Source organism: Musca autumnalis, unplaced genomic scaffold, assembly GCF_047663935.1.
Source record: "Musca autumnalis isolate F117 unplaced genomic scaffold, ASM4766393v1 scaffold_1, whole genome shotgun sequence".
Classification (NCBI taxonomy): domain Eukaryota; kingdom Metazoa; phylum Arthropoda; class Insecta; order Diptera; family Muscidae; genus Musca; species Musca autumnalis.
In genome coordinates, this window is record NW_027411644.1 from 325,201,212 (window position 1) to 325,228,122 (window position 26,911).

Below are 26,911 nucleotides of genomic sequence, written 5' to 3' on the forward strand. Positions count from 1 at the left end.
TTTTGTATAATTTTTGTTAACATTTGTAAGTTTGTATCTAATGCTGTTTCTTCTTTTATTTTTTTAATTGTCACCGTTGTATGATTTGCAACTGCATGTACTTCTATGTGCTCTTCCTCTCCACGTTGTTGTTTGTTTTCGCAGTCTCTGCTAAGAGTATCTGCTAATTTTATTTCGGTGCCTTTTCTGTAAACGACTTGTGGAGAGTATGGCAATACATGAAGGAGTATAGTTTGTAATCTCTGGGGAGCAGAGTGAAGTGGCTTTTTAAAAATTGTCTCCAGAGGTTTATGGTCAGTTTCAATTATCAAATTTTTTCCATATATATACTCGTGGAATTTCTCGCAGGCAAAGCGAATTGCGGTTGCTTCCTTTTCTATTTGGGCGTAGTTTTGTTGACATTTCGTCAGAGCTTTTGAGGCATATGCCACAGGCTGATCATTTTGCAAAAGAGCTGCACCTACACTGGACTTGCTTGCATCGACATGAAGCTTGACATCTAGGTTAGGGTCATAATATTTCAATAGTGGAGTCGAAGAAAATGCCTCTTTTAGTTTCTTAAAAGACAATTCGTGATATGGCAGCCAACATCATTCTACGTCTTTTTTTAGCAGGTCTCGTATAGGCGCTGTTATTTCTGAAAAATTGGTGATAAATTTACAAAGATATGTTGCCATGCCTAGTACTCTCTGTAGTTGGGTACGTGATTGGGGTGTTTTCAGTTTATTAATTGCCGATATTTTTTCTGGATCGGCAGAAATGCCTTTTGATGTCTATATATATGTCCTAAAAATTTCACTTTAGTTACATTAAATACGCATTTTTCTTTATTTAGTTTCAAACCAGCTTTCGATAATATGTTGATGACTTGCATAGTTTGTACCTCAAGTTGTTCTTTTGTTTCTGCATGGATTAATATGTCATCCATTGATACTTCTGTTCGAGGTAAGTCTTCTAAAAGCTGCGACATCAACCTTTGATATACCTCAGGAGTTGATGACAAACCAAATGGTAAACGTTTATAGGAATAACGACCCCATGGTGTGGCCATCGTTAAGTATTTTTGTGTACGCTCACTAACCTCGATCTGCCAGAAACCTTTTTTGCAATCTAATAAAGTAAACCATTTGGAATTTTTAATATTTGCTGTAATTTCATCTATGGTTTTTAGCGGATGATAACGTCTGTGTATATTTTTATTTATATCAGTATGATCGATACATACTCGGATTTTACCTTTTTGTTTAACTACTACCATTGGCGACATTTCTTCAGTTTTTACTAGAACTCCCAATTTTACCATATTGTCGATCTCCTTTTTAACAGATTCTTTTAATGCATGTGGTATTCTTCTGGGAGCATAATGCTCGAATGATGGATTTTCTATCAGATCAATATCGTAAACAAAATTGTTTACTTTTCCTAGGCCTTCAAAAATGTTTTTGTCGAACAAGATTTCATGTACTCTTAAAATCAGTGAGAACCGTTCACAATCATTTTTACCAAGAAGAGGTTCAAGATTCGGATAGTCTTTTACCACAAAGAATGACGAATAATGTTTTTTGTCCCTGACGACGCAAGGCAAAACGATTTCTCCACAAACATCTATTTTGGCACCTCCAAATGCAATCAATTTGTTATTTACTGGACGAATATTTTTTAATCGGTTTTTATTTACCATGCTTAGTGGTATGACATTACACTGAGCAGCAGTGTCTAGCTTGAATTTTATTCTCCTATCATCAGCTATTATTTCTTCATACCAGTTGTTCTCTTCGTCTTTATTTGTATCTGATTTTCTCACTGTTAACACCAACAAATCGCTGTCGCTATCAGTGTCGACGTTTTCGTTCTGCTGCAGAGAGTTTATATGTTTTGTGTTACTTCGTTTACTCCGAAAGCACAGTTTAGCGAAGTGCCCTTTTTGTTGGCAGTTTCTGCATTTGCTGTTGTATGCTGGACAATTGCGACTCTCATGATTTTTTCCACATCTCTTGCAGTCATTGATTATCACCGTTCTCTCATTACCTCTGTTTGTAGTTTTAGGCTTTACATATTTTTTTATGGCATCCACTTTCATGTCATCATTTTTATGTAGTTCTTTTAGTTGTTGTGTAGCCATCTCGCTCGCTCTGCAGATCTTAATAGACTTCTCTAAATTTATATCATCTTCGGACAACAGTTTTTCTCTGACAGCATCATTTGCAATGCCAACAACTATTTTATCACGAAGTAGAGAATCTTCCAATTTGCCGAAATCACATTTTTTCGCTTGATTTTTTATTTTTGTAAACAATTCTTCAAATGTCTCTCCTTCGTTTTGGTATAGGGTGTTAAATGTGTACCTTTCGAACGTAAAAGTTCATTTAGACTACGCTGGATTTAGCAATTATCTGGCTTTATTTGACATATGCTGTATGAAAATGACAACTTAAATCCACTGGATTTGCTAAATCCAGCATAGTCTAAATCAGGCATAACACTTACTTTTGGGGCAAAGTATTCTTCGAATCTCCGTTCTATTACGTCAATTTTAAGTTGATCGTCAGAATTCAATGAAAAAGAATTGAAGATATTTACTGCATCTGCTCCGATCGATGACATAAAAGTAGATAGTTGTATTTCAGGTGATTTTTTGTCCAATTGAGCCGCAGTCGAAAACCATTTATATTGTTGAATCCAATTTCTCCATGATGTAGACACGTTATTACCTGTTATTTGTAGATGTTTTGGGGGCTTTACAAATGCCGTCGCTGAAGATGATTGTTCGCTTGTCATATCTAAACCACTCCTGACACCATGTAATGAACGAGACGGTTGTTGAGTATGAACTGATGTTTATTGAGAACAAGTAGTACAAAATATGCTTAGAGTTAGGTAAGGTTTGTACATATAATAAAGAGAGAATATAATATACAGGGTGCTAACTATCTTCATGACAATCACCATTAATTTGAAAATAAAAAGGGCGGGAATGTCTACGCTTTTGTTGACATTTTGCACAAGTACTTCACAGAAATATAAAGGGGGAAACAATTGTTTTTATTTAATAAAAATAAAAGTTACTTTTCCGAAGAATTTCTACGTGTGACTACGGACACACATTCTCACATTAATGGCCTGTTCCCGTACTTTATAAAGTGGCAAAAGTCGTAAACGATTTTCATATAAATTTTGTGTACGGGAACGCAAAATGTGTAAAAGTGGTAAAAATTGTAAAAACTTTTTAGTTCTGGAACAGAGCTTAAAAAAAAAAAAACAGAAAAGCCGCGTAATTTCTGTTAATAGAATTGCGTGCATGTGAACAAATGGGCGATTTCTAAAAATGTTCATTGACATCACTTGCAATGGTCAAAGATGTAAATCCCTATTCGTAAAACTATCGAGATTAATCGATTATTAGCTATTGTTTGGAATCCCTAAAAAATAAGACATGAGAAGACATCTCAGACAAAATATAAAACAGGTATTTAAATTTTTATTGAAATATCACATAAACAATGTATTAATTTCCTATATTCACTATTCAAGTTAACGACCAGTTATTGTAATGGCTTTTATTCGCCGCGACATGTCGTCGACTGCGCTCTAGACGATGCCGTCAAGTTAAAAGATTTGAATGCATTTATAAAACTGACACCGGAATTGGCTCTACATCAGGCAAAGGAATCGGCTTTGCGGTATCATGAGAAACAGCACAGGAGTCCTTTGGACGGTGTGACAATTGCTGTGAAAGACAACTTTTGCACCAAGGGAATAACCACAACATGTGCATCAAAGTAGGTCTATATTTAAGTAATTAGCATGCAATCCTTTGAAAATATTCATTTGTTTGTAGGATGCTACAAGACTTTGTTCCTCCCTATAATGCTACAGTATATGAACGTCTAGCCAATGCCGGGGCAGTGTTAATTGGAAAAACTAACATGGACCAATTTGCCATGGGTTCCGGTACTGTGGACTCTATATTTGGACCGGCGAAAAATGTTTGGAGCTCAAGCCTAGAGGAGAAAGACTGGCGTATTGCTGGAGGCAGTTCAGGTGGATCAGCTTTGGCTGTTGCCAGTGGCATTTGTTATGCGTAAGTAAAAAGGGCATATTCATGATTTTAAAATCAGCTGTTCACTACCACTAACATTCACAACACAGCAAAAACAATTCCTGGTACACAACCTCACATTGCCAAATTTACAACGTTCCGAACAAACTTACATACATTTATTGCGCAATTTTCGTTAAACATCAACATAATTCCACTTTTCCAACAATTTATTGCCGTTATATTAACATCATTTCCCTTTCATTGGGCTGTTCGATTTTTCTATTTATTCATTACATAACGTTTTGTTTTCTTTTATCAATTACACTTAATAGTAGTTTTAATTCTTTAAAAAGAAAAAAGCACAGAGAATTGTTTAGATGATGATTTCGGTATCACCCAACTCTTCATCGGAAGGCAGTACAATTGTCGATGGGTCGACGTAGTTGGGACTGACCAAATCCAGGCCGGCCTTTTCACGGCGTCTCAGCTCCAAATAGGCTTCGCGTTGGGCCCAATCGCGCATTTGTGTATCAGGCAAATATGCCCAGAAGAATGTACCCCACACCAAACACAATGTGACGGCAAAGAAGAATGAGGCTTTTGTCGAGTTGCGATCGTTGGTCTCATCTTTGTGGTCGAAACCATAACTTACCCAATTTTTAGGATTGGGATTGGCAAAATCTTCTTTTGTTACGGGGGTAGCGATGGCAGCAGTTTCATCTTTTTTGGGTGACGTTTTGATACCTCGCACAGCCAATGTACGGGTTAAAGCAGCACGATTAACAAAACGCAAAAGAGCTGACATTTTTTGTTTGGTTTCTTGCTAAAAATAAAAGAAAATATTAGGAATTTTATGGAAAAATGAAAAAATGTTAAAAAAACACACACGCAACTGTTAACAGCGCTGCTACAAAATTCGTCCACTGACAGTTAGATGTCAAAATAGTATCATGAAATGATACCACAAAGTGTTGCCAACCATTTCTTTCTATAAAATTGTGTGATTATCGGAATCGTAACGTAGCTTACCAATTATACGTAACGTCCAGGAACTCCTTTAAATGAGCAGGAAAAACAACATAAAGCGGCCTATACACTATCAAATTGGCTTGTCCATCTGATGAACTCCTTCTGTACGTGTGTGCTTGATAAGTGTATAGCTAATTCAATCTGCCTTCGCAAACACAATGTTCTGTTTTTTCAAAATTCCTTTTTGACAATTTTGAAATTGAAGCATATTCATCGGATTGACTGGGTTTCATTTTGAAAATCAAAACTATTTTGATTTTCCATAATCCGTAAAATTCACATGCACATTCCCATATTTTGAAAAAATTACACATACTACTACAAATATTGACATCAAGGGATCGATTATGGGTAGCAAGTCAACTTTAGTTGCGTTGCCAGAAGAGAAAATCATACAATTAAAATTAGTAATAAGACGGAAAATTTTGTCAAATTCAATCAATATCAGTGTTTTAAACCTTCAGCGGTTAATTTAAATGTAAAAAGTTTAAATTTCATTGCAGAAATAGAAAATTCTATTACTAAATTTTCTGTTGTTGTTGTTGTAGCAGCATATAATGCTGGGTTGACAGCCGCTGGCCGAAACACTTTTGGTTTCGGGTCAATCCGGTACGTAAGAACCCGCTGCCGTGGGATTGACTATTTTTTTTTTTTTTTTAATTAAATTTTCTGTGGACAACGCAATTGGAGTGGGGTCGCTATCCATAATCGACCACCAAAATTTGACAGTGTATGGGCCGCTGTAAGCGGCGATAGATAAACTCCCTGCCATTGCTGAACATGAAATCAACATTACATTACACCACCTTGGACAACCACCAGATAAAATAGGATTTCTCCCTTTTGCTTGTTGTGGCGTTATCTGCAAATTTTGTTTCATAAGAATATTGCAATCAAGTAAATTTTACGAACACATGAAACCGTGTGCGCTAGTTTTTTGAAACTATTTACATTTGTGTTTTTCCCACAAAACGGAAAATTTCAGTGAAATTATTCTAGTGTGGACCGGGACATAGTTGAAGTAATATCATGAAATTATCGATCTAAGAACGCAAAATTTCATGAACATTTTTAATGAAACCACGCTAGTGTGGCCTGGGACTTAGCAGTATTCGAACAGATCTGATTTGAAATAATTAGTTGAGCGAATAATCGTATATGTATGTATGTCTATTATCTTGATTGGTTTAAAAAAAGACAAATAAGTGGTATTTCTGGAACTTTAAGGCCGATATCTTGGGAAGTATGGACTTCCGCAGCCCAAAATGTTTTTTAATCAGATAGATAGTATATGTGTCAAAAAGATCCGCGATCAGGCCTTAAACATGACTTGATTCGAATTGTTGCTCCAACATCCATTTTTTATTATTTGATATTTGCAAGTAAGATTATGATAGAATTAATGTAAATGTATGATAGATTAATGCCTAATTACTTGTCGGTCTTTGAAGGTTTTAAATAATCCCTTTGCCATGTAGTGTTATCCATATTCAGTTTCTTTATAAATACATATATATTAATGTCCTTCACTTTTAGTGGCATAGGTTCTGATACCGGAGGCTCTACACGAAATCCTGCCGCATATTGTGGTGTTGTCGGCTTAAAACCTACCTACGGTTTGGTATCCCGTCATGGCCTAATACCATTGGTAAACTCTATGGATGTTCCTGGTATATTTGCCCGTTCGATAAGTGACTGTGTGGATATTTTAAATGTTATTGCCGGACCGGATCCATTTGATTCCACTACAATTCCCAGGCCATTTAGTTCAATCGCATTACCAGAACTAGAACATATTGATTTGACTAAAATTCGTATTGGAATACCAAAGGAATATCATTGTCCAGGACTTTCACCAGAGGTATTAGAAACCTGGGCAAAAATAGCCGATATACTGGAGGATGAAGGTGCAACTGTAAAACAGGTATCATTGCCGAACACAGCAAGTAGTATTTTCGTATATTCGATTTTAAATCAATGTGAAGTTGCCAGTAACATGGCCCGTTATGATGGCATAGAATATGGCCACCGAGCAGATGATGATCGCAGCACTGAGGAATTATATGCCAAGACCAGAGCAGAAGGTTTCAATAGCGTAGTTAAGAATCGTATATTGTCGGGGAATTATTTTCTTTTACGTGAAAACTACCAGAAATACTTTGAAAAGGCACTCAGAGTAAGGCGGCTAATAGCTAATGATTTCAAAAATGTTTTTGAAAATCAAAATACTGATGAAAGAGTTGATATTCTTTTGACACCAACAACTCTAACGGATGCTCCTTTGTATAAAGATTTCACCACCCTCTCCAACAGAGACCAATGTGCCGTACAAGACTATTGTACTCAACCTGCTAATATGGCTGGCATTCCAGCAATTTCACTACCTATTCGGCTATCTAAACAAGGACTTCCTATTGGCCTTCAACTAATGTCAAATGTATTGAATGAGCAAACGCTTTTAACCGTAGCCAAATGGATTGAAGCCCAGGTGGATTTCGATTGCTTTAATAATGAACAATTGTATAAAATAAGAAAATAAATAAATTTATTTCACACAAAATGCTATTATATTGAATTCTTTTTACCCAACATTTTGTTCAGTTCGTCCAGGTATGTGGAAACCGCTTCCTTTCCTTCATTTTGTGGTTAAATGCTGTCTCACAAGACCAGACATTAGTCTAAAGGTTACATTGCACGATAATACCCAAATAGGTACGGAGATGGCATTGGGAATACCGGTGGGAAAACTTAACAAACCCTGCATTGGTTGCAGACTAATGTCTTCACTAAACGTCAAAACAGGATTGTAACGATTTTTAATGGATATGATTGCCAGTGTTATATAAAGGATAGCCTTGAAACCGTAGCCCATCATTAGTTCTACAGAGTAAGTCTTCAATTGGCCCTTGCGTTGTTCCGCTTTGAGTTTACGTTGAACTTCGTTTACTTTATCCTCTGCGCGCATTCTGCGTATTTCCGCAACATATCGATCTTGGCCTGTTGCATTCAAGACCTTGTCCAACTCGGTCTTTGCCTTTTTTAATTCATCCTGCAGTTGTTGTGTGTTTCCAGATTTGCTCGTACTGAAAAGCGCTGAGATTCGCAGCTGTTGTGGAAGAAATTATTGTTAGACTCTTGTCCAAATGTTTTAACAAAGCACTTACCAATTTAATAATATCCGCAGCGACAGTTAGGAGAAAACTAATTATTATTATCGCGAAAAATAACATGTTGCAGGAATAGGATCTTCAATTAGTAAGAAGTTGATGCTTTGCTTCTTCTTCGTAGACGAAAAACCATATGTTAGGTAAATTGGACTGACGACAAGAGTAGTAAAGTGGAAATGAATTGTTCTAAAGTTATGCTACGTTTACATTTACGAAATCCACTCGATTTCAACTGTCAATTCCATAGCTCAAACGTCAAATGAAATCTCATCTGGGTTTCATTTGACGTTTAACCTATGGATTTGACAGTTGAAATCGAGTGGATTTCGTAAATGTAAACCAAGCATTACGTGCGAAAAACTTTACACACCTTATTTATAGGCCGTTTATATATAACAAGGTTAACCCAGTGGGTCTGGGTTTCAAATGTCATTTCCATTGTATATACTTCAAACAAATCCTCATAAAGAAGGTTAACCCTGCAAAAAACTATAATATAAACGCCGTATTATACGCTTTAAAATCAATATTCGAAATTGTTCAATTTGTCTACCTATAATAGCCCTGTTCCTTTACGTTCAAGAATCTTCAAGTTTTACAACTTTTTACTCGAAAAGCGTTCCTTTACTTCAGACACAATACAATTCATATGGGAGCAGTTTTCAACTTTTACTACTTTTGCCGGTTTTACCATTTTCAGAAGTAAAGGAACAGACCAAATGTCTACCTATAATATCTAATTTTGTAACGTCATTTTCTTAACAAAGTGTTTTACTTAGATATATAGTTTGTTCTGGGACTTATAGTGAAATTTTGTGTAGAATATTTCTTCTTTTAACACCTTTCGTCTAGAAATAAATTTCATGTTACTTTCATGCATCAACACGAAAAAGAACAAAACAAATTTATTCAAAAAATATTTGGGTGTTTTGTTGGCAAACTTGATGTATATATTTTCTTGATATATATTGTAAATACATATTTCATTTATTCGGCGACTTATATTGACGTCTTCTGCCTAGAATGAAGTTTTGTAGGACAAAACTAAATAAACTCAGATAAAGTACCACATTAACCCTAAAATGGGATTTTACTTTTGGCAGATTCCTGGCGTTTAGGTACGATTTAGAGTTATGGTGTATTCGGGGACCTATAGTAAAATTTTATGACAAATAATTTTATAGAATATTTTGATCTGATACGATCTCATTTTAAAGGAGTTTTTTAATGTTTTTGAGAAAATGGACCAAAAAGACCCCTTAAGTGAGGGTTAATTTTTTTCATAAAAAGATACCTCGCATTTTTGTGAGTAATATTGCCAAAGACACTTAATACCTAAAATGCAAGGATTCCAAGGAATCTGATGTCGAATATTTCAAAACCTGTAGAAATGCCAAAATGGCCAAAAGTCTTAAAGTTAAAACAAGTATTTGGTTTAAGTTAATATAAGCTGTGTTCCAGAACTAAAAAGTTTTTACAATTTTTACGACTTTTACACATTTTACTCGAAGAAGCGTTCCCGTACACAAAAAAGTTGTAAAATGTTCACTTCTCTTTAAACAAAAATGGCGCTGAATGACGCTCTCTTTAAAAACTTTTTACACGACAAATTTGGGCGAGTAAAAAAATAGTAACATGGTTGCCGGCGTCTGATTGGCTGATACGCCGACTTTGACATTTGTTCCAGTTTTTTTGACGTATTTTCCATTTTTCCGTTCCCGAACTTTTTGAAAAAACTTTTATATGACAACAAAATTTCTTTCTTTCTCTCTTTTACGAGTTTTACTTTTAAAAAGTACGGGAACAAAGCATATTTTTGCCAAAAAATGAGAGCATTAGCTCTGTTCCTTTACCCGCCTGAGGTTACCATTTCTTACCATTTTTAACCTGCAAAGCGTTCCTTTACTTTAACAAGCATACAATTTATATGAGACCAGTTCACCACATTTACCATTTTTTGCCACTGTTACCATTTTTTAAAGTAAAGGAACAGACCAATTGTATGCATTGTATAAATAATTTTGCAGGTTTTTACTAAATTGGAACGCATTTATACAAAATATTACTTGGCAACACTGGCAAAAAAACCACCTGCTTCAACTGTCAGTTCAGCCTTTATTTACATTTTTAATTTGTTGTTCTCTCTCTGAAGGGCTGAACTTCAGAGAAATGAAGACCACATTCAAGTTATCGCGTATCTAATCCTATGAAAAAAAATTTGGAACTAGAATAAAAAACGATTCTGTGACAAAACAATGATTACAAATGAGTTGGATTGCGACAAGTTGAATAAAATTAATATCTTGCATCGCTCGTCGTTGAGAGGACTAAAGAAATGTGGATCTTGCGGATTTATAAGTGGACAACGGGCTTTTATATGTCGTAACACAGAGTGTGATTTGCGCAAACGTATGTTAGCTTCCATTAAGCCGTTTGATCCAATACAATTGGTGACAAATACTGATATACGGCTCTTCTCGGTACGAAGCAAAGAGAAGATTATCAACGTACGAAATTTTGTTTCCATCAGCCAATCCCCCGCAACGGGAATATTTTCTCGGAAAGCAACCTGTTATGTGGATAGCTGTCAGAATGAAGTTTCTTCAGATTTCCATTGTAAACATATCAAGGCCATATACTCGAGCGACAGTGATTTCCAATTGGCCGAGGTATATCAATTAGACAAGAACGTTCTGTGGAATTTAAATATTGCCGAAGATCAAAAACAGAATCTGTGGGATCTGTATTGTCGCGGAGATAATAACGAAAAAATACCTCCAATACAACGTTTAAATGATCAAACATTTGCCGTTACATCTCTTAATTCAAATAACTTTCTTGCTGGGCGCCTACATGTCACTGTTTGTTCCAATGCCATGACCAATAAGAAAGGTTTTTATTTGTGTGCCTGTAAAAAAATAAAAATCGTCGTAGAAGCGGACAATTCCGTTACCATGAAAAAGGAAATCTGTGATCATCTATTGCTATTACTTGCTGCCATTCTCACTCAACCTGACAAATCCATGTATAGTGCCTTCCTGGATTCCCTACAACACCTATGGATGCCAAACACATTGAATCCACCGGTTGATTCTTCCCATCTTATGGATTTCGATATGCCCATGATTGATTGTGAAGATAAAAATGAGGTCAGTCCAATTGGGGTTACCAACAACAACAGCAGCAACAACAATACGGAAGACTTTTTTAGCTTTAATGAAGATCTATTTGCCGAAAATGTAAGTTGATATACTATGCAATCATTGTCATCGTCATTGAAGGGCAATTAAAATGCATCATTTGCTATTCTGATGTTAATCATTTTGTAATTGGGAAGAAAAATTCCCAACGGAAATTCGGTAATTATATTTCGAAATGCTATCTAGGAGAGGAAAAAATGTGAATATGGTTTATATTCATGACGTTAATGTGGTCGTTAGCAAGCACGAAACGCATTGACAGATAACAAACAGAGCGGAGTGTCAACTTCAGAGCGTGCGTTGTGTGGTGGGGTTAGTCAAAACTTTTGATTTATTTTTTTTTTCATTTTGTAGGTATGTAATGTGTGTTAATTACCTTTTCAGTATCTCACTAATTGTTTACCTTGCCAGCACATAAATATATGATATGTATGTATATACCTATGTGTACATATGAATTCATATCTTTCAATGCCTCCGGCTTTCTCCCTGCATACATATGTATATTATGGAGTTTATTTTGATGTTTCATTTAATACCAGATGGGCACGCACAAATTCCCCTTCCCAAAAATTAGTCTTAAGGAGTTTGAGGAGTCAACTATAGTACCGTTATATCAGTAATTTTCAGCAAGGGGTAGCAACTGCTGAAAAAGGAAGGAGTAGTTAAACAGGAAATGCCAATCATAAAATGAAAGGCAACCTTCAAAAATTCAGGAATCTATTCCAAATAAAACAATGATAAGCAGTAAATATGTCTAATCCGGGTTTTTATACCCTCAGCATTTATGCTAACGAGGGTATATACACTTTCAGCATTTATGTTAACGAGGGTATATACACTTTCATACGGGCAAAATGTGTCTCATCGAAATGAGTTTCAGACAATTTGGAGTTGATTTAGCTATGTCCGTCTGTCTGTCTGGCTGGAGCGCACGATAATTCTCGAACGGATCAACCGATTCGGTCCAAAATTTGGCTTTCGTAATATTTTGTCTAAAGTTAGTTTAAGTTCGAAGATGGGTTATATCGGTCCACTCCTTCCGGTACCTCCCCCACGAAAGTTCAGAAACGTTCGGAAAATTTGTGCGCACGATAACTCTTGAAGGAATTAACCGATATGGTCCATACTTTGAACATCGTGAAATTTCTTCCAGGCTTAGATGAAATTCCAATATGGACTCAATCGGTCCACTCCTTCGGGTACCTCCCACACAAAATTTCGAAAAAGTTCAGTTTAGGATCTGTTCACGAATCCCTTTGATTTTTGTTGTAGCAACTTGTATTCACTGCCCCCCATATAACGGTACAAGTTTCATCAGGGACAAGTCCATACTTCCTGAGAAAATAGCCTGAAAGGTATAAAAAAACCCTATGACCCCGTGTGTAGTGGTTGGAGCCCAAGATAACTCTCGAACGGGTCTGCCGATTCGGTCAATTTGGTCTTCGTAATATTTTGTGCAAACTTAGTTTAAGTTCGTAGATAAGCAATATCGGTCCAAAAGTTTTTTTCTGGGGCAAGTCCATACTTCTTGAGAAAACAGCCCAAAAGTTGTAAAAAACCCCCATATGTAGTGGCTGGAGGGCACGAACCGAATACTGCGTTCGTCCACACTTTGAATATTGTAATATTTCTTCGAATATTAGATGAAATTCGAAGGTGGTGCTTATAGGTCCACTCCTTCCGGTACCTCCCCCACAAAAGTTCGAAAATATTCGCTAAATTGGTACGCACGATTTCTCAACGACGTAGCAACCGATTGGGTCCAAATTTTTGATTTCTAAATATTGTCGAAACTTAGTTTATGTTCAACAAATTTGGGCCATATCTGTCCAATCCTTGTGGTACCACCCACACAAAGGTTCAACATTTTTGTGTGGTTCGAGGATCCTTTGGACATTTTTTCCGAAGGTTTTCCTAGTGGCTCTGTTTACAGCGATATTATGTTTTTCGTAGGCTAGTGTGATAAAAAAGCCCTATCTATCGATATCCCCGCAAATTTTTGAGCTTTAATCTTATCCATACTTTTGTCGGTGCATACGCCCAAAATTTTGAAAGCCCCCCTAAATACATAATTTTTTTTTTTGGGAAAAAAGTATTTCATTCCATACAGGCTGAGGGTATATCTCTGATACATTTTTACTTGTTAAATAGAACATTTATGAACATTAAGCCTTGGTTACATACATACATATGTTCTCTCATCTATGAGTGCACCCCGATCCGTATTAGGTCATTGACATGTTTATCGCCGTATCCGAACGGCATGTCTAAGCACATCACTTATGGGGAACTTTTACATGACTGAAATACATACAAATGTCGCCAATATTACGATAAGGTGTATTTTTGCCACCGTTGGAAATTAGATGTTGTGCACCACAGTGGCAACCATAGCTTTGGTTAGCAATGATTAATTGTCTTAGGTTACATTTAGCTACGCCAAAATTAAACAAAATAATTGCCCCTTCTATTTCAGTATAAATAATAACAATCATCATTTTATTTTTCAGACAATCCCTGATTTTTCAGACATCATATCAGACATTGAATCGGAAAGAAAGAAATCTTTACCCAACGTACAACCATTCCTGCCAATAACTTCCACATCCGATCCTCACTTGAATTCCAACAATAGCGTTGAGGATTTCGATTTGAATTTTCCTCACATAAAACAAAACAAAAGTGAAGATACCAAAACAAGTGCATCGACTGTAATACCAAATGTTAATTTCAATGAGAATAATCTAAGTGTTGTGGAACAATTTCAATTGAGTAATGACATCCAACTATCATGTGATAATATAGCTTTAGCTCAGGACATTGAAAGTTTAAACAATTTGGAATCACAAGTCCAAGAAGGATGCTTAGACACAACCAACTTTAATGGACTTGATTTAATAAAACAAGAACAAAGTATACCGGCGATCAATGATATACAAACGAATACAAAGAATTTTGTGACAAATACCTCAAATTCAGTAATCATAAAACCAAAGTGCAGTCCAGTCTTTCTCAATAAATCCGTTATAGTGAAACAAAGTCCAGTAAAAATTATAAAAATCACAAAGCCAGGGGTTATACAAAAACTGCCAACAATTGATAAGAAATTTGTACAAATTTCTAAAATCGATTCTAGCAAAATAATAGTACTTAATTCTAAAAGTTCTCAGAAGCCTATAAATATACAGCCGATAAGTAACCTAAGCGTTACATCAACCGTGCCCTCACCGCCACTAATAGATGCCAGCCAACCCTCAACCATAGAACCATCGTTGTCTTATGAATCCTGGTTGGATAATATAATTGAAATATTAAGTGACAGTATTAATCTACAAGACTCCAATAATATTAAGCATACATTCCATGTTCATGAGGTTAGTCCTTGATTACATATAATGTGAAGAAGTTGTTGTGATTTATCAATTCGTTTTCGTTTCTTTTTCTATTTTAGGATATGTTCTCACACTTTAGTAAAACATTTGGTTTCAATAATAAACCCAGACTGCCCAATTTTACACAAGTAATAACCAGTGGCAAACATAAAGGTCTCATCAAATACGGATGGTATTTCAATCAAGCAGCGGCCGTTAAAAGAATTTTTTCAACAAAAAATGTAAGTGACGGGGAAGATGTTTGTTTTTTAACAATCATATCATACTTTTTACTTCTTCTATTCAATTCGCGTGTTCTTCATTTGAAAAAAGATTTTTATTTGGAAAATTCTGGGAATTGTTCCTTTATCGTTTGCAAATTAGGATGAGGGCAAACAGTTCATATTAACCCAGATCTATGCTGTTTAGTTTCATTGAGCGTCAGGCTTATAAGCCGAACCCAAAAAATCTAATAAGAAACAAACGTGTGTCCATTCTCTAACAATAATATAATGCTGGTGTATTTATTAAAATTGTAAACATTCTTGCCCAGCAAGAGTTGATACGACTGAATAATGTTGTACGAAGAGCACTCAATCCCGTTTAGTTTGGTGGACTTGTTCAACTAATGTTCTAGATCGAAAAGATCCTTCGTGCGTGCCTTCCTATCGCATGTGATGTGGTTCTATTCACAAATCAATACACAGTTTTATGCCAAAGGCTCTCTCCTGTTCCAAATCCCAGACTGATATAAATTTAAAAATGGCTTTCGGGAACTGGATATCTTCATTGCTGTAGTTAAAGACGAGTAATGGCTTTAGGTACTAGTGGCAAAGTGAAATGGGTTTGTACATTTGTTGGCTTTGATCACTGACTTGTAACGTATCATCTTTGTTCTCCCACCGCCTTTTTGGTAGGTAATTCAATTCGGTCTCACTTTTCGTATGGGAACAGCTCTAACTACAGACAAGTGAGCCAAGGCTATAGTCGGGTCGGGGCCGACTATGTGATACCCTACACCACTACCCCTGTTCGAAAGATTTTGACTAATAAAATTCAAAATATTAAAATTGGGATAGCTTAGCGCCTTTGCTCTGAATGTCAACATTAACACAGGTCAATTTTTTTGAAACGTATTTAAGTGCATCGACAGTACAACCCAAATAAAAAATTGAAAAGTGGGATGTATGCCAACCATCAATAGGCTTCTTTCTGTGTTAGACCCCCATCAACCCCCAAAATTTCGTGAGGATCCGATCAAAATTTCGTAGTGTGATTCCACAAAAATGGAAAAAGGGATGCATTACCGACTATTGCGATATCTCTGTTGTTTGACCACTATGACAACCTACTTCACATCGTTGTAAAGGTAATATTTTCTAATTTCCTTGTCCGGTTTTGCTTTCGATATACCTCCTACAGAAGGGAGATATTAACTTTGAAATAAAACGTTGGCCTTTTTTCCAAATATTTTTGTTCGTCACATTCTGACCACTGAATAATATCCGACCATTATCAAAAATCAAAAGGTTTTTTCCTCTGTGGGACCCACAATAACACACAAAATTTCCTGACGATCCAATTAAAATTGCGACCTGTAGGATGATTTCCAAAAAAGTGGGAAAAATGGGATGTATTACCGACTATTGCGATATCCCCTACTTTGCATCACTGTAAAGATGGCATTTTCTACTTTCATAGTCAGACTTTGTTTTTGGAAGATCTCCAACCGAAGCTGTGATATTCGTCATTATTATTAAAATCGCAAAAATAAAAAGTTGGGTTCTATTAGCGGCTATTGCGATATATTCGTTGTTTGATCACCTACGATAACCTTCTTTACATCATTAGAAAGGCGATATTTTCTACTTTCATGGCCAGGTTCTGCTTTTGGTATACCCATATTGAAGCTGAGATATTCGCTTTGGAAAAAAACTTTGTCTTTTTCTCCAAATAAGTTTTTTGCCCATTACGACCCCTAAATATTATCCGACCATCACCAAAATCAATAGGCTTCTTCATCTGTGTGACCCCCATTAACCCTCAAAATTTCGTGACGATCCGATCAAAATTGAGACCTGTAGCGTGATTTCCAAAAAAGTGGAAAAATGGGATGTATTACAGACTATGGCGATATCTCCGTTATTTGGTCACCTACGCCGACCTAGTTTACATCATTGTGAAGATGGGATCTTCTACATTCACAGCCAGGCTTTGCTTTTGGAAAGTCCCCAACTAAAGCTGTGATATTCGTCATTATAATTAAAATTGCAAAAATGAAAATTTGGGTTTTATTTGCGACTATTGTGATATCTTCGTTGTTTGATCACCTACGAGAACCTACTTTACTTCATTAGAAAGCCGATATTTTCTACTTTTATTGTCAGGTTTTGCTTTTGGTATACCCCGTACAGAAGCTGAGATATTCGCTTTGCAAAAAAACGTTGTCTTTTTATCCACATAAGTTTTTTGCCCATTCCGACCCCTAAATATTATCCGACCATCACCAAAATCAATAGGCTTCTTCCCCTCCGGGACCCCCATCAACATCCAAAATTTCGTGACGATCCGATCAAAATTGCGACCTGTAGCGTGATTACAAGGTTTAGATGGACAGACGGACAGACGGACGGACGGACGGACTGACGGACGGACACACATAGCCAGATCGACTCAGCTCGTCGAGACATTCATTTTGGTATATATAAGTATGGGTCTACGACCATTATTTCGATGCGTTACAATCTTTTTGGCCAAAACCAACTTATAATACCCTCCCCACATAGTGGTGTAGGGTATAAAAAACACGTTCGATGATGGGTTTTTATACCCTACACCAATATGTGGGGAGGGCATTATAAGTTGGTTTTGCCCAAAATTTTGTAACGCATCGAAATAATGGTCGTAGATACTTATATATACCAAAATGATTGTCTCGACGAGCTGAGTCGATCTGGCTTTGTGTGTCCGTCCGTCCGTCTGTCCATCTAAACCTTGTAATCACGCTACAGGTCGCAATTTTGATCGCATCGTCACCAAATTTTGGGTGTTGGTGTTGGTCCCGGAGGGGAAGATGCCTATTGATTTTGGTGATGGTCGGATAATATTTAGGGGTCGGAATGGGCAAACAACTTATTTGGAGAAAAAGTTTTAGTCCAAAGCAAATATCCCAGCTTCCATAAGGGGTATACCAGAAGCAAAACCTGCTAATGAAAGTAGAAAATATCACCTTTCTAACGATGTAAAGGAGATTGTCGTAGGTGGTCAAACATAGCCGCAAATTAAACCCAACTTTTAATTTTTGCGATTTTAGTTATAATGACGAATATCACAGCTTTGGTTGGCGACTTTTCAAAAGCAAAGTCTGACTATGAAAGTAGAGAATCCCATCTTTGGTCGGATAATATTCAGGGGTCGGAATGGACAAAAAACATATTTGGTGAAGTTGTTGTTGTTGTAGCAGCATATAATGCTGGGTTGGCAACCGCTGGCCGAAACACTTTTGGTTTCGGGTCAATCCGGTACGTAAGAACCCGCTGCCGTGGGATTGATTTGGTTTGGTGAAGTAGTCTCTTATAGGTGGTCAAACATCAGAGATATCGCAGTAGTCGGTAATGCATCCTTTTTTCCATTTTTGTGTAATCACACTACAGGTCGGAATTTTGATCGGACAGAGAAAGAAGCCTATTGCTGGTTGGCGTACATCCCACTTTTGAACTCTATTAATGAAGACATTCAGATCAAATGCGCTAAGCTTTCCCAATTTTAATATTTTGAATTTTACCAGTCAAAAGCTTATGCACAGGGGTAGTGGTGTAGGGTATCACATAGTCGGCCCCGAACCGACTATAGCCTTGGTTCATTTGTAATTAGTAATTCCGTGAGGTAAGTCCGTCTTATTTGCTAATTTAGATTGAAATGTTAAAGCACAAAGTTACAGACAATTTGGAGTCGTTCTAACATTGTCCGTCTGTCTGGTTGGCAGGTAAACACGATAACTCTGGAACCGATCTGGTCCAAATTTTGTACATCGTAATATTTATTCCAAACTTAGGTTTCAGAGATGAACTACATCGATCCATTCCTTTGGGTACCTCCATCAAAAATGTTGAACAATGTATAATTCAGCGCCTTTTAAGGGCTCATGTTTTGTGGGCAACTTTATACTTTTAGTACCAACACCAACTAAAATGACAGAAGAGCACGATAGTTTGGGTATTCGATTTGAACGAAACTTTAAAAATCATAATATTTCTTCCAAACGTGCACCAAGGTCACCCATAAAAGTTCACAAAATGTCGGATTTCGACATTGTTGATCAGAGTGTCGTTTGCCTTATTTATAAGATTTTTGGTGTTGAGAATTGCTTGGCTGTAGGATTTTTTGAAAATAATCTCATTTTATTATTTTGAAGCTTTATTTTCCAATATTTTGATTGAAAACGCAAAATAAACCAATTTGGAGGCATTAAAAATATAATTTTTACATTGAAAGTTAATGCCAAGAAGCTTCTCCTTGAAATTCAATCACCACTTTTAACTTTAAGTTAAGCGGAACGCTCTAAATCTGTTCGGTAAATCCAAAATATAACAAAAGAAGACTTGTAATAGTGGGGGTAAATCTAACTGAATTTAGACTACGCGATCTGGTAACCTTGTATTCCAATAAAGCTTACCTTCAATCATCAAGGCTACCATTTCTTAGATTTATTTCCATTCGTTTATCTTAATGTTAAAATAAGAAAATGGCTGCAAATGGCTGCAGAATTACATTGCAACTTCACTTGTATTAGAATTTTTAAAGACGAAAAGAAGTCAACCAATAAATTCCGCCACATTGAAATCGCCCTACTGTTATTGATTTAACCATCTCATCCGCTTTTACAACTGAGGGAGTTGCCACCGCTATACCGCAAGATCTAAATAGATAAAGTCCGCTCCGCTACAGGCCAGCAGCCCCCAGTTGTACAGTAGTTCTTGTTGTTCTTAATACGATACAATTTTTTTATTCGTAAGTCCATGCTTTCTGACATATCGAAGTGAGTGACTACTAAACTTAGATCAAGTTCCAAGATTGTCCACTCCTTCAGGTACCTCCCCCAAAAAAGTTAAACACTTTTTCCTTTAGATCCAGTTCAGTGGTTCTTCTCGGATCGTGTTGAAGTGATATATCTTCCCTATTATAATATCTTCCCCATTAAAATTTCAACATTTTTGTTTTAGGATAATTTTAAAATTTTTGCAAAAGGTAGTGCGACTGTTACAGTTAACAATAACATAAAATTTTCCATTTTCCATACATGCTGAGATAATGGACCGAAAGCTCCAGAAATCCTGTAGTGCCCAATTAAAATGTCTGCTGGACACGATAAGGAGTGCCTCTCAAACATAGTTTCTGTTCCAAGAAGAATTCCTCACCATACTGCACATGAATTTAACCGTTTTGCATTGGGAAAATAATATCCTCACTACCCGAATTACTGGAATTGAAAAAAGTATTCAAGAGAAAAATTAGTACATCCATCCTTTCATCTCAAAGTGCACTAAAACAAACTAGTTATAAATAACAAATCGTACAATAAGACTTTGGGTAATGTTATTGCTAATAGGACTAAATTGATTTATTTTTGAAATAACTACAATGTAAAAAAGGGCTGGGGAGCCAACGATATCTAATTATATGTATTATGATTAACATTTCAGGTATTATCAAAATGTAATATATTTTTGGCCATAAAGGCTTTGTATTACAGTATGAAATAAATAAATAAATAAATAAATAAATAAAATAAATAAAATGGCTTCGTGCTCGATTTAGACCTAGGTATTAACGAAAAGGTACTAACGATAGCAGCTAAGACTTTTCTGGCTCTGCAATTTCCAGCACCGTTTGATGGTTAGGATGACTCAGGTGACATTGCGCCAGCAGTAATGCCTAAATGTTTGTGTCTTTGTCTCTTCACGAATGTGATTCACATTTGATATTTACACGCTACCGGTACCAATTCAGAGGGTAAGAGGTGTAGCGCAAAGCGATGCGCCTGCCTGCGACACAATATCAAGCTTTAAGTCGACTTTTAGAGGTCAGAGAGTAGGGATACAGTGGCGGAGGTTACATCCAAACATGCCAAAATTGATAAGACATGATTGAATTCTGAGATTGAAGATTCAATTGTTTTCCAACAAATTTCTAATATTTGTTTTTAATCTGATTTTCAATAAATGAAATCTGGTAGTTGAGTTCCAATGAGCTTCAAACCCTAATTTCAAACCAGTAAGGAAATAATCAAAGTCGGACGGGCCGATTATATGATAGCCTACACCTCTATAAATAAGTCAAATATATATGGGAGCTATATCCAAATCTCGAACGATTTAAATATAATTTGGCAAACTTTTTTCTACACCTAAATCCGTCACACGTTTCAAAATTCATCTAAATTGGACATACGTAACGTGATTGGTGCACCAAATACCTAAAATCGGGCGATAATATATATGAGAGCTATATCTAAATCTAAACCGGGTTTTACCAAAATAAATAGCGTTCGTCCGTTGGGCAAAAAATGATCTCCAATTTTTATTTGAATCAGACAATAAATGCGCCTGTACTTTGAGTACAAAAATACATGCACGGATATGCATGCATCGACTCAGAAAGTGATTTGATGTACATGTAACACTAAAAGGAACTATGGGTCTATCTCGCTTCCCCTTTCCGCAGTGTGGTGTAGGGTATAAAAAGTTTCAACATAAATCTCTGTTTGGTATCTAACTGTATCGACCCAGGCACATTTAATGTCGTTTTTACTTCCTATCTTACATATTATTGTTATTCTTTGCAGTCCAAACTGGAACTACAACGTCCAACGGAACCTCTTAAAGATGGAAATTTTGTGCCATTCTTTTCAAAAATCTCTAGCCAAATAACTGTTACCAAATGTCGACCGAAAGAAACACCCGAACAAAGAGTATTTCTAAAATTTTCCAATGCACCGGAAACTGCTTCGGATACGTATGAGGTAAGTTTCTATTTAATTGTTTTGAAGTAGCTGCTTTAATTTAAACGTATATATTTCCTGAAGAATGATAAATCCGGGTTAAAACTTGAATGGCTACCATCAGCCTTTCCACGAAGTCACTTCGGCCTTATGACAATAGAGTTCTGTGTTTACACTTATACCAAAAATGGTTCTCTAAGCGGTAATCCCTGAAACATGTGCAATAAAGTACTTTTTTGTTTTATTAAAATGATAATGTGTTTTCTTTGCCACGTTCTAAAATTGAAATAAAAATACAAAATACCAATTCTAATCATTCATTTGTTTTATTTTTTAATTTAATTTTTTTTATGTCAATGACTTAATAACCATACGTCTACATCTTAATTCATTAATTAACGGTGACGTATTCTTTGCGATAACATCAATCACCGGGCTGTTGTTTTTTATAGAATTACTCTCTATATAATAGATATTCTTGCGTGCGTGTGTGTGCCAGACACCAATGATAAAAAACACATGCAAAGGGTAAAACAATCAATTTTAAATCTCAATAAGTAATTGGAAAGCTAATGGGCATTTAGTTATAAAAATTTAATATTGGAATTTATTTACCACATCATAATTTTGGGTAAAGGAATTTGATCAAACCTGGTATCAAAGGATATGAAATGAAGTTATGAAAAGTCACCTATGTAGCTCCTACCTGTTCGCTCAAAGTTCAGAAATAAAAATCATTTTTTTTATTTTATTCGTTAAATCGTTTCTTTCGTATATTTATTTTTTATTTGTTCATTTTTTATTTGCTTTTTTTGTTATAATGTATAATACTTGTTTGCTTGTTGGGTTTCTTCCTTATGTCTTGTCCTTAATTGTAGAGTTCGAAAAGAAAAAAATAAAGAAGAAATAAAATGATTTTACATTCAATTCATGTCGTTCATGTTAAACATTCTTCCATTTGTTATCAGAGACTTTCGGTTTTCGATTGGCGTATTTAAAAATTAAAATTGTATTTTGTTTTCGCTTTAAATTAGTACATAAAATTTACAAAAATTATCTTATGTATTTATTTTGTGTTTTTTTGTTCTTGTTTTTCGTTTATTTATAAATATGTAATTTATTCTATATTTATAAAGTGTATTTACATGTGTATTTCTGTTTTTATTCAATCACTTGTGCCTTGGTGCTTAATTGTAAATGTTTTAATTTTTATTTGTTTTTTGTTTTTTTTTTTTAATATGAGTGTATGATTTCTTTTTATTTGTTTTCAATTTTTATCTATGGGGGATTTATGAGCAATATTTGTTTTTCGTTTTTCATTTTTACAACTTTTTTGTTTCTATAAGGAATTGAATTCTTGTTTAATAATTTAATTTAAATGAGGACGGACAATATACCAATAAATTAGGGATTTGAATGGGATCAGAGCTTAAATATGTGTTTAAAAGCGGGCTACTGACAGACTTCGAAATCATGATCCTATTACATCATGATCCTTATTTCAAACAATCATGATCCTTATTTCAAACGCGTGATGATAATAACAAATTGCTTCCAGTCAATGTTAAACAACTGCTTCAGTTGCGAGGGTAATGTTCTAATAAAATGTTAATGACTTGGGTAGAATAATTCAGGAAATTGCTAAAGTTATAGCCGAATTTTGAATCGATACAGATCCAAGAAAATTAACTATGCCATATGAAAGCAGGATAAAGCAAATCTAAATCAAAATAACCCACCAGCAGAAGATGGGATAGACATGGATTCTTTTAAATGAAACGATTTGTTTCAAATTTTGGGTATATTTTGGTAATATTTTCTGCAAACTTTGTTTAAGTTCGAAGATAGGCTTATTTTAAAACGTCAGTTGCTTTCCTTAATCGAGTTACATAGTCGAGTAATTTTATGAAATTGCAGTAGTGTGGAACTCGATCTAAGAACGCCCAATTTCATGAGATTTGTTTAATGGCAACTATGCAACTGACGTTACGGAACTCAGTCGCCATATCGGTCCACACCTTCCGGTACCTCCAGCACAAAAGTTAAAATATTCGTTAAAATGTTGCGCACGATAACTCACGAAGGAAGTAACCGAATTGGTCATAACTTGGAATATGGCAATTTTACTTCCAGGCATAATTCGGGTTCGAATATAAACTATATCGGTCCACTCCTTCAGGTACCTCCCACACAAAGTTCAGAAAAAGAGAAGTTTAAGAGCTCCTCTCGGATTGCTTTGATTTTTTTCATAAAGTTGTCCTTGCGGAAAGTCATTGTACTATTTCTTGTGGACTGGGATTATGTCCGAAAATTGACTACATCGGACCATTTTTTGGGGTAACTCCCACAAAAAGTTTGGAAAGAAAGACTCGACTGGGATGGTTTTTAAGACGGTACATTTTGCCGGGGGCAAGTCCAAACTTCATGAGAAATTGACCCAAGGACACAAAAACCCTCCTATAGACGTCGGAAATATTGTATTGAGGTTGAGGGTACATCTCTGTCGGCACAGCTGGCTGATATTTTCTTACTTTTTTAATTATACCCTCAGCCTTTAGGCTAGAAAGGGTACATACACTTTCATACGGGCAAAATGTGCCTCATCGAAATAATGGTATGTTTGGACGAAATGTGTTTCAGACAATTTGGAGTTGATTTAGAAATGTCCGTCCGTCTGTCTGGCTGGTGCGCACGATAACTCTCGAACGGATGAACCGATTCGGTTTAAATTTTGGCTTTCATAATATTTTGTCCAAACTTAGTTTAAGTTCGAAGATGAGCTATATCGGTCCACTACTTCCGGTACCTCCCCCACAAAAGTTCCAAAATGTTCGGAAAATTTGTGGGCACGATAACTCTTGAAGGGAGTAACCGATAAGGTCCATACTTTGCACATCGTGAAATTTCTACCAGACTTAGATGTGGGTCCAATATGGATTCAATCGGCCACTCCTTCGGGTACCTCCCACACAAAATTTCGGATATGTTCAGTATAGAACCTGCTCTCGAATTGCTTTGATTTTTGTTGCAGCAACTTGTATTCACTTCCCCCCATACGACGGTACAAGTTTCATCAGGGGCAAGTCCATACTTCCTGAGAAAATGGCTGGAAAGGTGCAAAAAGCCCCTATGACACCTTGTGTAGTGGTTGGAGCGCAAGATAACTCTCGAACGGATCTGTCGATTCGGTCCAAAATTTGGCCTTCGTAATATTTTGTGAAAACATAGTTTAAATTCGAAGATGGGCTATATCGGTCAACTCCTTCAGGTACCTCCCCCACAAAACTTCAAAAATTTTCGGCAACATTTTGCGCACGAAAACTCTTGAAGGGAGTGACCGATACGAACAGATATAGATCAGGTTCGAATATGGACTATATTTGTCTACTCCTTCTGGTACCTCTCACACAAAGTTTGGGATAAGTTCACTTTAAGACCTGCTTTCGAATCACTTTGATTTTTGTTGAAGCGATTTGGCTTCGCAACCTCCATTACGACGGTAAAAGATTTTTCAGGGGCAAGTTCATATTTCTTGTGAAAAGAGCCCGAAAGGTGTAAAAAACCCTATGTCACACATATGTGTTCGAACTGTTCAACCGATTTGGTCCAACATTATCGGTCCGATGTGGTCCAACAGTTCCGGTACCCAACTTTCGGTACTTCTCCCCAATATTTAAAAAATGTCTCTAAAATGCTAGGACGATATCACTTGAATGGGGCAACCAATTTGGTCCAAACTTTGGATCTCCTAATATTTTATCAACATTTAGTTTAACTTCTAAAATAGCCCACATCGGTCCTCCCCTACAAAAGTTCAACATTTGGGTCTTAGTGCATTTAATTTCTAATCCACATTTTTGTCGGCATGTTCAAATGTCCAAAAAGGGCCACAAAATTCTGAAGAGACCTTAAATACATTCGATCTGTCCGCAGGTGAAAGTTTCACTTCACATTGGCTGAGGGTATATATCTGTCGGTAACGCCGACTGACACTTTTTTACTTGTTTACACCTAATGTTCAAATTCTGCCCACGTCCAATGTGGACATAAAGCCCACAACATTTGATGTATGAATTATTCTCCATTATAGAAAGCTGCGAAGCTCAATAAATAAAGCCTCTATTTTCATTTTTAAGTATCTGTTATTTGGCCAACAGATCACTCGTAATCAATCATAAAAGAGAGAAAATAGGTCTGTACGATAACCCGAAAATTTGTACAAATTCGTACAAATTTTTACTGAATGCTGTTCGATAACAAAATTATCCAGCAAAAGAGAGCGAGTTTGGAGAGATTTTTGGAGAGTTTTGTGACTGGGATCTTGCCAATTTTTGCTGGGAAAATTTGTCCTGCAAAAATTTGCAAGTCTGATCAGCTGACTTTTATTCAACTGCTCAAAAAATTGTTATCGTAGTAAAAAGTAGTAGCTTCATGCAGGTTCTGGAACAGAGCAATAGAGGAGAAAGAACCATTGATTTTATTTAATACAAATATACAAAAAACATTGCTCTGTTCCAGAACCTGCAAGAATCTGCAACGTAAAAATTAGTAGATTCTTGCAGAATTGGAAAAGACCATATATTTCATTTTTCTGAAAAATGTGTACGTTTAACTACGGACTTACTTTCTGACATCCACCAAACCGAAAAGCCACGAATTTTATATTTATTTAATTGAATTTATTATTATATTAATCCAATAATATCGATAGGCAAAGCTATCTATCGATATTGAATTTAAAAAAGATCGATATTATCGATGGTATCATCGGCTTTTGCCACCTCTAGACCAAGCATGGTCATATTTGGCACGGCGGTGTCGACGATTTTCGGCAATTTACACGCACACGACCCGAATGCACAGAAATAGCGTACAAAAGAGAACAAATGTTTTGATTTGTTATTGTTTTATAGCTTGCGTGAATACAAACTTACTAACACACTGTTATAAGTTGCCAATATTTTGAATACATTCACATTTTCTCCGTTCTCTTTTTGGTCATGCCTGCTCTAGACCCGCCCCATAGCCACTTAAGGCAACTGCTATATGTTAATACGACTGTAGGACCTATGGAAGCGATAGAGAGAGGTGCATTCTCA

The 26,911-nt window shown here is 36.0% G+C and overlaps 4 protein-coding genes across 5 annotated transcripts; 2 read left to right on the plus strand and 2 right to left on the minus strand.

Annotated features, from left to right (window-relative positions):
• The first annotated feature begins 2,350 nt into the window (after positions 1-2,350).
• Positions 2,351-7,631, plus strand: GatA (glutamyl-tRNA(Gln) amidotransferase subunit A, mitochondrial). Its single transcript, XM_073962742.1, has 4 exons — positions 2,351-3,466; positions 3,532-3,779; positions 3,839-4,081; positions 6,608-7,631. Exons 1-4 carry the CDS (start codon positions 3,434-3,436, stop codon positions 7,608-7,610), a joined length of 1,527 nt encoding a protein of 508 aa, XP_073818843.1. The 5' UTR covers positions 2,351-3,433; the 3' UTR covers positions 7,611-7,631.
• Positions 4,252-5,018, minus strand: NP15.6 (NADH dehydrogenase [ubiquinone] 1 beta subcomplex subunit NP15.6). Of its 2 annotated transcripts, none has more exons than XM_073962744.1 (2): positions 4,931-5,018; positions 4,252-4,865 (listed from the first exon to the last, which is right to left on the minus strand). In XM_073962744.1, the coding sequence occupies exon 2, from the start codon at positions 4,845-4,847 to the stop codon at positions 4,416-4,418; it is 432 nt and encodes a 143-aa protein (XP_073818845.1). In that variant the 5' UTR covers positions 4,848-4,865; positions 4,931-5,018; the 3' UTR covers positions 4,252-4,415. The 2 variants fall into 2 exon arrangements, with proteins under 2 accessions (XP_073818845.1, XP_073818846.1); XM_073962745.1 differs by having other exon boundaries at positions 4,936-4,981.
• Positions 7,600-8,388, minus strand: LOC141390118 (uncharacterized). Its single transcript, XM_073962743.1, has 2 exons — positions 8,236-8,388; positions 7,600-8,177 (listed from the first exon to the last, which is right to left on the minus strand). The coding sequence occupies exons 1-2, from the start codon at positions 8,299-8,301 to the stop codon at positions 7,707-7,709; spliced, it is 537 nt and encodes a 178-aa protein (XP_073818844.1). The 5' UTR covers positions 8,302-8,388; the 3' UTR covers positions 7,600-7,706.
• Positions 8,389-10,231: 1,843 nt separating this feature from the next.
• Positions 10,232-22,125, plus strand: LOC141390122 (uncharacterized). The gene is made up of 5 exons (XM_073962760.1): positions 10,232-11,477; positions 13,952-14,815; positions 14,893-15,054; positions 21,657-21,833; positions 21,897-22,125. The coding sequence occupies exons 1-5, from the start codon at positions 10,494-10,496 to the stop codon at positions 22,023-22,025; spliced, it is 2,316 nt and encodes a 771-aa protein (XP_073818861.1). The 5' UTR covers positions 10,232-10,493; the 3' UTR covers positions 22,026-22,125.
• The last annotated feature ends 4,786 nt before the right edge of the window (positions 22,126-26,911 follow it).

What these genes read in the sequence shown, in the direction of transcription:
- GatA (XM_073962742.1), top strand. Translation starts at nt 3,434, where the DNA reads ATGAGAAGACATCTCAGACAAAATATAAAACAG. An exon ending in TCAGACAAAATATAAAACAG is followed by an intron (nt 3,467 to 3,531) that starts GTATTTAAATTT and finishes TCACTATTCAAG; the next exon opens with TTAACGACCAGTTATTGTAA. An exon ending in ACCACAACATGTGCATCAAA is followed by an intron (nt 3,780 to 3,838) that starts GTAGGTCTATAT and finishes ATTTGTTTGTAG; the next exon opens with GATGCTACAAGACTTTGTTC.
- NP15.6 (XM_073962744.1), bottom strand. Translation starts at nt 4,847, where the DNA reads ATGTCAGCTCTTTTGCGTTTTGTTAATCGTGCTGCTTTAACCCGTACA.
- LOC141390118 (XM_073962743.1), bottom strand. Translation starts at nt 8,301, where the DNA reads ATGTTATTTTTCGCGATAATAATAATTAGTTTTCTCCTAACTGTCGCT. An exon ending in CTGCGGATATTATTAAATTG is followed by an intron (nt 8,178 to 8,235) that starts GTAAGTGCTTTG and finishes CTTCCACAACAG; the next exon opens with CTGCGAATCTCAGCGCTTTT.
- LOC141390122 (XM_073962760.1), top strand. Translation starts at nt 10,494, where the DNA reads ATGATTACAAATGAGTTGGATTGCGACAAGTTGAATAAAATTAATATC. An exon ending in GAATTTTTTCAACAAAAAAT is followed by an intron (nt 15,055 to 21,656) that starts GTAAGTGACGGG and finishes TATTCTTTGCAG; the next exon opens with TCCAAACTGGAACTACAACG. An exon ending in CTGCTTCGGATACGTATGAG is followed by an intron (nt 21,834 to 21,896) that starts GTAAGTTTCTAT and finishes TATTTCCTGAAG; the next exon opens with AATGATAAATCCGGGTTAAA.